This window comes from Symsagittifera roscoffensis, chromosome 10, assembly GCF_963678635.1.
Source record: "Symsagittifera roscoffensis chromosome 10, txSymRosc1.1, whole genome shotgun sequence".
NCBI lineage: Eukaryota > Metazoa > Xenacoelomorpha > Acoela > Convolutidae > Symsagittifera > Symsagittifera roscoffensis.
Window position 1 is genome coordinate 9,415,832 of NC_087071.1, and position 11,314 is coordinate 9,427,145.

The 11,314-nt window shown below is 33.8% G+C and overlaps 1 protein-coding gene across 1 annotated transcript; it reads left to right on the forward strand.

The window, feature by feature from the left end:
• Positions 1–1,537: 1,537 nt before the first annotated feature.
• Positions 1,538–7,696, forward strand: LOC134855619 (uncharacterized). The gene is made up of 4 exons (XM_063872160.1): positions 1,538–1,635; positions 4,066–4,170; positions 5,950–6,149; positions 7,420–7,696. Exons 1-4 carry the CDS (start codon positions 1,556–1,558, stop codon positions 7,596–7,598), a joined length of 564 nt encoding a protein of 187 aa, XP_063728230.1. The 5' UTR covers positions 1,538–1,555; the 3' UTR covers positions 7,599–7,696.
• The last annotated feature ends 3,618 nt before the right edge of the window (positions 7,697–11,314 follow it).

Genomic DNA, 11,314 nt, shown 5'->3' on the forward strand with positions numbered 1-11,314 from the left:
TCGATATCTTTAATCGGGTAAAAAGACTTCTGTTGAAAATAATTAATTCAATCGGTGAAAATTGACTGAATAAAAACAGGACTGTTTGTATCAGGGCGAAGCCCTGAATGTTCCGACTGCCTTTTAAGGTCTATGGAAAAGTCATAACAAGAAAAAATTAAATTAAGTCAAATAAAATGAAAATAAAAAAAAATTAAAAGTTTTTGTGAAAACATCCCCCCACTTATCATATCAAGTACAAAATGGTAGATTTTGCTCCTATTAACAAACAATTTATGGCATATATTTTCCTTGAACCAATTTGGAAAACTTTCTAAGACGGAGTAAATCTCGCTTACGCGTTGATAGCGCGAAATTGGTCAAAATGGCCAAAATGGCTACCTTCAAACCTTCATTACTCTAAAAAAAATGAATACACACAAAAAATCTTTTCAAATTTAAGCTTAGGACAACAATGGTTTTCGAACGATATATAAAAAAAATCCGTCAAAAACGGCTTGTTAAAAAGTCGAAATTTGTCTGAAGAAAAAAAAACCACACCGAGAATAAATATTCCGTTTTCTTCGAAAGTTGGAACAATAAAACAAGTCTTTTAGAGTTCAATTCTATTTTTTTTCATATTTGGTTTCTCACAATTACACATCAAAGTTAAACAGCCTTTAGTAACTATCAAAAATCAAATAAATGTCGCTTTTTAATACAAAATGCAAGCGCGGAACTCTTGTATTAAAACGAGAAACTTCGAACCAACTCTGGCATTTGATTGTTAATCATCATTGACATCACCCAACGGTCAAATCATGGGTCAAACAGGGTTTCTTCGTGATCATTTTGATTTAAATAACTCTAAAAAAAGTTGAATCGTTTCATTACGAGGCCAAACTGTGCTCTGGACAGGCGCAAAATTTTGTGTCTGTATGTTCCTGACTTCCAGAGACAAGTCTATAAACATGTTTTAATTTTTTTTCGGAGAAAACCAAAGAACAAAGAAGCACAAAGGGAGCGTCCTTGTTGTGGAATCCGCTTACAATTCATAATATGTACATTTTGGCCTCTTAAGGTTCAACAAAAATCGAATCTTTTTAAACACCCCATAATAAAAGGGAAAAGTTGCAACTAGGCACAAAATCCTCATTGATTTTAGTTATTTATAATATTGGCGACTCTTTTCTAGGTACTTACAGGGGAGATTTAAAGTGATCCGGTTTTTTAATTTAACAAAAAGTTCTCTCAAGGTTCTGAAACTTTTGTTATAGAATAAATCGCAAGATACTCAAAAAACAAATTCCGGCAATTTCGATTATTTCAAACTAAACAATGATACTTTTTAATCAAAGTTTTCTAAAGTTGAAGCTAAGTTTTCTTTCTATTGAATTTTGTTTTTCATGATTCAACATTTTCACATAATAATTAGACATTTCTAGATTGTGTATATAAGTATTATAAAGGAAAACTTCAGTGATAACAATTTTCCCCAAAGTTTCAAATACTGTATTTTTCCCAAATGTTTCGTTTTAGATATCCAGTGATAGTGAGTGGGGCTGTATGGGTTTGTATGTACGGGGCCACAGCTGGAAACATCTACGTGTATGACCTCATAGATGGATCATGTGTTCACGGGGACTATCTCACTCAGTATGGACCAAATTGTGAAATTGTATAATTAGCAATATCGCCTGCAGGACGGATCTAATATTTTTTCAAAAAAAATTAAATATTTTCAGTTTATCAAAAAATAAATGTAACATTTTAAAACTTTCAAAATTTCGATGATTTTTTCAGCTGACCAAATTGATTTTTCCGCGATTTCTTACAACACCATAGAGACCGTATTTTGACAAAAATTTTCTACGCCCACAACGCGAATTTTTGCATTACTAACCTTAATGAATTGCTTAAACCGAAGACATAAGAAAGCTTATTAACCATAAAAAAAGTTGTTTAAAGTGAACCCTAATAAAATGAAGTCACTTAACAAACAAATGTGATAACATGGAAACTTTTTACAAAAAAATCGCTTGAGAAATCGCCATAAAACTAAAAACTCGGGTAGTTGAAGCCATTAATCATCAGCATGAAATAAATCACTTAAACTCGAAGTGCTCAGAACCAGGGGCGGATCTAGAATTTTATTGAGGCGGACGGCTTTTCGAAAAAATTTTCAATCTTCTTAAGTCGACCAAATTTTTTTCGAGCGCGCTCCCAGAAAAATTAAAGAAAGAATTTTTTTCTTCTAAATCGTTTTTGTATACGACATCGTCAAAGATTATAAAGAAACCAATTGAATGAGGAGTTGATAGACAAGAAGACGGGTAATAATCCACTGAGAGTCTACCCTTGAAAGTAATGGTTTTAAATAGTTCTAAATTTTAAACAAATTTATAGTAAATTCTTATAAACAAACATTGTTTTTGTTTTATGATTACGTAAAAATAGCAAAGTGTCAAGTTCAGCCTAAAACTGCACTACCTAATCGTCTCGCCATGATTTTAGGCTTATGTTAACAAGGAAAGAAAACAATTTTTTGTTGTTGAAAAATTCGAATTCTGAATCAAATTGAAAATTCAGCTGAAAAAAATTTCAACTTAAAAGCTCACTATTTTCAGGCCACAACGCAGACACAATACGACTTATGCAGTGGCAATATAAACCCAACCAAAAAAATAGTAGAAAAAACCACACTGTAAAGACTCTATTTTGACAAACAAATTTGCGAAATTTTTGAAAAAGACTGGCAAATTTTGAAAAAAAAAGTTCAAAAAAGCTTTGTTTGGGCCTTTTTGGAAAATTTTGACCAAAAAACTTGCTGTTTTTTGGCGCGCGCTCCCCTTCAAATTTATTATATTTTGGCGCCTAAGGCACTTTTAAGAAATTTTAGGGTTGGTTGCTAAAATGGATGTCATAAAATAATACCACGGGAGACCCTTTGGTTAGTGGCAGGCCGAACCCCTGAAGGGGAGCATAAGCCCCCCCACACCTTCCCCTTTAATCCGCCCCTGCTCAGAACAATGACGAAATAAGGGAGTAGTTGAGCGGGTGTCGATAATTAGAATTTTTCGCGCTACAACTGATAACGGATCCACCTTTGGCACTTTTTTACGGCCTAAACTTTTTTTTCGACCAATCCTACACTTTTTTTAGCGGCGTAAATGGCAAAAGTTATTATCAGTTCTAGGGATGAAAACGGCATTATTGACGCATATCTGTAAAATTTTGTTCAGGTTGCTGAAAGTTTGGTCATAATACGGTCTTCTTCAATGTGTCAGCAGAGGTGGGAATTTCAATTTGGTTGACCTTAAGAAACGCCAATTAACTTTTGATTATTTTGCAAAACCAAGTGGCGGATATTCATTCCCGACTTTTCAAATCAAGTTAATAATGAATGCGCTCTTTGAGTTTGTGGTTTTTGATCAAACTCGAACAATGGATATTTTGATGAGCATCGAAAGAGGATGAAAAAGTTGAAAAGCTCATTTTGGAATTAACTAGATGGTGTAAAACACTAGAAAAATAAAATACGGCTACAATAAAGTTTTGTTAAATGTTTCTCTATTTTAAATTCGAAACATGTTGTATTCCTAGTAGGTCATTAAGCGCTTTCATGAAAAATTGTTCGTCAAATTGTTCAAAAAACATAATTGGAGTAGTAAAATGCCAGCCTTAAATCGAAACCAAAAAAAAAAACTGTAACAAATTAAGATCAAGCACCGATTTAGGAATTTCGATTTCAAGATTTGAGGGGTGCGATTTTCAAAAAATATATATATTCGAAAGCAGGATTTGAGTTTTATTGGCTCTTTTATGATGACATTGACAAAAAATGCGTTTTTTTGACGTGCGTTACCCCCTGAAAACTAATATAGGTGCTTTTAGAAGCTTTTGAGGGTCGATCGGCCGAAGCTTAAAGTCTTTGAGTAAGATCAAAAAATGAGACCCTTCTTGTAAAGTCAGTTATAGAGTTTAACTACGAAAAAGATTCGTTCACCCACCCTCCTCCAATTCGGACACTGGTTAAAACAGAGTTTGTTCATCATTTCACAATAATCTAACCCTAACTTTACTTAGACTGGGCGATCAGATCTATTTCCACTATGCTCTCACAGTCTTGTATTGTGGACTTCCTTCTGCACTTCTGTTTGTCTTCAACATCATCATACTCTACAAACTCAAGTAAGTGTTCAAACTGGTTACGAAGCAGTATTTAGACAACCGCGTATTCAAACACTGTATTAACCAATCATAATCGAGACAAAGGAAGATATGAAAATCATTTCTTCCTTGTCTCGATTCTGATTGGTTAAAACAGTGTCTGAATACGCGGTTGTCTAAATACAGACCGCACTTCGTTCAAACTGTATGGACATGGTGTGGGCATTGTATGGGCATTGTAGGGGCATTGTATGGAAATTTTATGGGCATTGTATTAATCATGAATGAACAGCGAATGGTCATTGAATGTACACTGTTTTAAGCATGAATGGACATTGTATGGACCTCTTCCTTCAATTCTGGCTTTCAAATTTTTTCGAAGGGTTCCCCCTTTGTTTTTATTTTACAATAGACATTTATGGCCAATCAACCCGGAAATTATTCTAAATTTGAGCGACCGATGAGCGCCGCCAAACATGATCATTCTATGTTTTCCGCAAAGCTCCAATCATTCAATATGGTTCAATTAAAAACAGTCATCAAACTGTTTCAACAAAACAGCAAGCTTATCTCCCTAAAAAGCTTCGCTACAACACTGCCTGAGGCAATTTTTGCATTTTAGAGAGAAACACTGAAGTAAAAAAAATGGCCACAGTAAGGCAGAGCGCGTTTAATCTAGTGTACAATGATCAGAAAAAATTAGCCATGACCCAACATGGCTGATTATTCAAGCTAGCTTTTCGTGGGTTGTTGATCTCAAGATAGTAGCATGAATGATGAGTTATGTAATTAATTAGCTGCAATCTGGACTTTACAAACTTTTTCAGAAGTTATCGACAACGCTAATTAATGCTTATGGTGTTGTTTTTTGAACAGAGGATAAACGTTTGGTTCCTTTAGTCTTTCAGGCAAGAAAAAAACCAAATGTAAGAATAACTTAGAAAAAGTTTGTCTTTGCACTTGCTTGCCATGGCTAAATCGAAATAAACTTCCTTAGAACGTAGTTTGAACTTGCGGTATTCGTAATTTGGAAAGTATACTTGATCAAAATGAGGTAATTCATTATCCGAAAAATTGTTGTTATGTTGCAGTTCACTACATGATACTTTTAAAAGTAACACCGATAATTATTCGATCAAATAGTTGCATTTTACGAATGTTGAATGAGTATTTTATGGAACTCGTTTTTTCTAAAATCATTTTTGTTTCCCGAAGTCTTTCCATAACCATTTTTTCTATGAACCCGAACTTAGTTGGAAAACAAAAACAAAAAAATATTTTGAGACTTTTTTGAGTACGCTCCTTTATCAAACTTAATATGAAATAGATTTCACAATCTGGTTTGGTAGCAACAGAGGCGGATCTAGGATTTTCTAGTGGGGTGGATTCTCAAAAAAATTTAGAAAAAGTTTGCCATCCTTTTTTAATTTTAGGTCACTGTTTTAGTCAATTTTTGAAAAGTTTTTACCAAAAATTGGGTATTTTTGCCGGGCTCTCCCCCTCAAACTCATTATACGCAAGCGCCGAAGGCGCCTTCAGAAACGTCTTAGGGTTGGTGAGTCAAAATTAGATGCCTTAAAATAATACCAGAGGGGTGGGCCTTTGGGTCGACAGGGGTTGAAATCCCTGAGAGAAAGAGGCGCCCCCCCTTAAAAACACTGCTGAGTAGCAGTAATCCTTCAAAAACAAGTCAGAGAGAGAAAAACTTAATTTAAACGCAATAATTTTGTGAATATCATTTCTCACTTCTTGCAGAAATTGAAATTGGCAACTGGTCGCTTTCTAAGTATTGTTTTTTAGGACGAACGCAAGCACAATGAAAAAATCCAGTCGTCAATCAGCTATCACAAAAGTCCTTCTCCTGGTCTCTTGGGCTTTTTTATTCTTCACAGCTTGTTCGGCAATTCCAATCTACCTGGTTTTGTTCTACTTGAACCCTATGTTGGATCCTAACACGCCTGATGATATAGAACACGAGATATCTAACAACATCTTGTTGGGTATGAATTACTCTGGCTCGTTTCCAGAATTAACCTTGATTTCTGATCCGAAAGTGAAATTCCTGCTGGCAACTCAAAAAGATATTTGTTTCTTTCAAAACCAAAATAAATTTTTAAACAAGATCCTTGAAATCTGTTGGTTTATGCACACTGAAATTCTTACTTTGATTTTAAAAATAACAAAAATTTTTTCAAATAGCCAGCGGGAATTTCATTTACTTATTTTATTATTAATTTCATACCCTTACAGTTATTTAGGACCAAAGAATTTACAAAGCGAGGCCGAAGGAGCACCCATACTACCCCCCCCCCCTCACCCCCTTTTCAGTGATTTGACCCGCTCGCAGCCCAAATTACTTGCTTTGCTAATTTACCCCGATCACAACCTTCCCTTTGCTTTTATTTCATGACACCCATTACGGCCATCCAACATCAAATTATCTTCTAATGCACCAACATTTACAATTTTAAACGGCAAGCGCATACCAAACAACGTGTCGAAAAATCTTTAGTGGGGGGCTAAGAAATTTGCAGCAAAATAGGTTCTATTTAGCTTTTGGGCAACCTCGGATGTTGAATTTGGTCGACCTCAACGAATACTTAACTGAAAATTTTTTCAAACTCAGTTAATTGGTCAATTTGTTTGCTCATTCCAAGTAAAAGCATGCGTAAAAATTGAGCGGAACACATTTGAAAAAATCTAACAAAACAACTGGTGATTAATAAATGAAAAAAATCCCCCCTCCCCCACTCAGGGATTCGACCCCCTGCCGACCCAAAGGGTCCCCTCTTTGATACTTTTTCAGATATCCATTTTTGGCCGACCGACCCTAAAATTTTTCTAAAGGCGCCTTTGGCGCCAATATATACTAACTTTGAGGGGGGGGGGGGGGGGGGGGGGGAGCGCGCCAAAAAAACGCGATTTTTTGTCAAATTTTTTCAAAAAGTGCCCAAAAACGGCTTTTTTGACTGTTTTTTCAAAAATTTGCGTGCGGCGCAGAAAATTTAGCCAAAATAGGGGGAAAACAGTGCTTTGCGAGAGCTCGAAAAATCAATTTGGTCGACCTAAAAAAAAAGGTCGTCAAAATTTTCGAATTTTTTTTGAAAGTCCGCCCCCCCCCCCCTCGAGAAAATCCTAGATCCGCCCCTGGAAAAAAACAAAGATAAAAATCGCAACATTTGACTTTAAATAATTCAGAAACATTGACAAAAGGGCGTTTTTCTTCAGACAAAAAAAAATGAATTTCATTTAATTTTTGATTTTTTTCAGCCGTGGAGCTACCTGCAGTTGGGAACGTGGCTTTCAACTGTGTTTTTTACGTCCTCGGCAGCAAAATATTCAGAGACGAATTCGTAGCCATGTTTCGCAAACGTTTCTGCTGTCGCAAAGTTCACCCGAATAATGGAGCGGCAGCAAGTCAGACCCAAACACAGCCGAAAAAAAATTGATCATCAAAGAACAATCAAAGAAGCAGAGAGGAAACAAAACCTGAAGAAACCTCTGCATCCCATGTTTTTATGTTTTTCCCACACACCCAATGATTATTCTTCGGTGAAATTAAAGTTAAATCTCAGCTAATAAGCACTCAGAAAAGCAAAATATCGCTAAATGGACCATAATTATATCTCTTTTTTTTCACCAAATTACCGCGAAAAGTCCCCCCTAGTGTGTATCATAGTTCCCAAATTTTTATTTTTTTCCTTATTTCTCTTATAATACTATAATTTGCAATTTTTCAATAATTTTCTGAAAAACAACTTGAGTTGAACAAAATAATTTTTTAAATTTGTGTTTGTAACATGACTTACAGTACTTTGCACTAAGAGAAAATTCGACCCTGTTTTTGCAAGCTAGTATTTTAACAGATCGGTTTTTAAGCAGACCAAACTTTTAGCCGATACAAACCAATCAACAAGCTAGAATCCCAACTTCCAAGGCAGTGTTGGCAAGTACAGGCCGGTTGCTCGGCTTCGCTCGGCTGCTCATGTTTATTACATGGATTTACTCAGTTAAATACCAGTTTTTTCAACATTTTTTTTTCGTTAACAGATTTCCAAAAATATGATGCACTCTGTTTATTAAGTTGATTCAAACACCCAATAAGATTTTATAAAAATGCAAATCATGCAATGAAAAAACCTTCTTTCGATATGATTTTTGAACTAAAGTAGTAAGTTTGAACAAATTTTAGCCAAAATTAAAAAAAAATGTTTTCTGCAGAGTTTGAAAAAAATTTCTGCAACGCTACACGCCAATGAGCCAAACGATATGGGTTTGTCATAGTCATAAATGTGACGATATCCTGATAACTGTTTTCTCAATGTCAAAACATTTTTTTATATTCATGCTAAGGTTGCAACGTGCGAACTTGTTTTTAAGTTACTGTATAAATAATCTCATAAATTCAAAATTTTTTTCCTTAAAATGAATGATTTTAAAAATTTCAATATTTTTTCGAAATTTAAAAATGACGTAAGAGTTTGTCTTCCGGTATGTTTGAATTTTTTTCTCGTCAAAATCAAGTACTTTCTCGCCAAAACCAAAACATTATCGGAATCGATTGAGTTATATATCATAATCAAACCGTGTCCGTTTTTTTCGCAACATATTAGAAAGTTTCCGAAAAAATAACCGTTTTAAAAAACCGATTCAAATTATTAGAAATTCGGTCTAAAATTGAGCGATTAAAGCTAGTCAGTAGGTTATACAATGAATATCATTTAGTATTATCACCAATCTTGTTAAGCGTTGAACACCCAGTTTTTCTCATTTAAAACCAACAGTAAGATTTTTCCAGCGCTTTTCAAAAAAATTACTTGAACAAAAAATTTTCTTTGAAGACTTTTTTGGAAAACTTTTTGAGTTTCTTTGACTTAAAAAAAATTAATAGCACTAATTTTCGAAAAGAATTGTTGTCGACTTTAGTCAACTACTAATGCTAATGTTTTTGCTATTTTTATGGGCTGTCGTAGAGATTTTATTATCTTAGCACGAAAAAAAACTAAAAGCGGTTATTTTATAATTCTTTTTATTGCGGCCAGAGTTGTCTGAAATATTTGTCATGTTTTCGATGTCCAACACCAAACTCAATTCTTTTTCAGTACAAAACAATTAAAGTCAGTAGCGAAAAATAACAATGCTTTTAAAAGTATTTCGAAGTTTTAGATAATTAAACTGACAGTCAGCTGAAACTTAGAGATCACATAGATATTGTGTGCAATTCAAAGAAATAGTTTGTAAAGGCAGGGGAAAATTTTCAAAAAAACTGTTTTCAGGGTTCTGTTTGGTTTATGTACTGTCTGTAATTTCCCATGGTTTTCTTGTCTATGATAGCCCAAGTAAAAACAAATCTGGAAAAAAAATTACAACTTCCGGAAAAAAGTCTAGAAAAAAAGAAACTTCGAAATATTTTGAGCTCAGATTCGAATTAGCTTAGGAAATCAATTTTCTCACGTAGTCAAATAAACCATGCTTTGACAATTTTTTTTGTAACAACTTAATGTCATTGTATTATCTTTTTTTATTTAAGAAAATGTTCCGGCTACTATGTGTAATCCAAAGATGTTTTGATGTCTCCAAAAATATCAGTGATTACAGATGATCTTTTATTAACCTACTTCGTATTTCTATACGTGTCTTTGTTGTACCGAATGAAGACTTCAGTAACTAGCATTTTTTATTCTGCCTAATTTTCAACCTAAATTCTGCCCAAAAACTTTGTCCAAATAATCAATTAACGCTATCTTTTACTAAGTTCTTTTTTTTCTGCTAATTTTTGGGCAAAAGTTTTCTAATTCATGGCTAATTCAGTTTTCATCAACCGATCCGTGCATACAAACAAGTTTTTATATCAAGTAAAATTGTTCCTCATAGTTTATGCCCAGAAAAAGTTAGTTCTGTTTTACGAACTATTCTGGGCTCTTTTTACCAAGTTATTTTAAGCATTTCTGCTCACAGTGTTCGACTGTTACAAAAATTACCGTGCGCACTACTTGGGCTATGACAAAATTATTTGGTAACCTTAAAAAAAACCTCGTTACACCATAAGGTTAATAAAGACTACGAAAACAAGTCATTTAACCAGTATTTTGCATTTCATTCGAACATCTTTCCAAAAGGAGATGAGAAATAAACCCCTTTGAACAGAGAACAAAAGGTTATCGACTGCGCTTATCCGAACAAAATTTCTATCTTCTTTAGAATACGTGTAAGGGTAATGATGTGTTAGTTAAAAAATTACTAGACTGTTTCACAGTTTCACTGTCTGAATACTTGAGCGATGCCCTTAGGTTTAGTGTTGGCAATTGAAATAGTTTTTAAATGTCACCAGATGCGTGAAAAAAAAGATTCACCTTAAAAATGATAAACTGAGAAACAATTTTTTTGTACTTTGTTGTTAATAGACAAACAGCTTAAGAAAATCTGAAGGACGATAACCGAAACATTTTATAGAAACTTAGAACGATTTTATTATTAAACTTCATATGTTTTTTCTAGTGTGCTGCATAAAATTTTCCTTTTTTGTCTCTGGTTTTTTACTTTTTGGTTTGAATCACTACCTTTGCGTGGTGTGTTCAAAACTGGTGATCATCAAACGCAGTCAAACTATTCGAAATAAACTTCAAATATTATGACCAGAAACTTTACCTTAAAATTAGTTTTGAAGTTTCGCAATCTATATCAGAAAGTACTCTATTTTGAGTTTGTTATAAGTTTGTCTATGAAAAGCATTTTTGCATATATGAAAATTGTATGATAGGTGTTTTTCCATAAACGAAAAAAAATGACTTTTTTTGTAAATTTAATTTCTGGAAAATTTTGGGTTGTTTTTGTAACCAAACACAAAGAAAAAGACCTTGTTTTACTCAAAGCAGCAACGTTTGTACGGTGTCGCATTTACTATGCATAGAAAACGAATTGAAATGTCTTAGAGTTGTCTTTCACAACTGATACAGAGAAAATACCAAACTTTTAAATTTTGGCAATTTTCGGTATATGGAGGTTAACCGGGGTAACAATGATCTTTTGGTCTTATATAAATAATAAAAAACTATGCATTTTTTTAAACGTGCTTTTCCCAAGGGTGCATATTTCTTTAGCTAATATCTGGTCATAAACGAAAAGCTCGTTTTATTTTATTTGAAGTTTTAATCCCAGGTCAGGT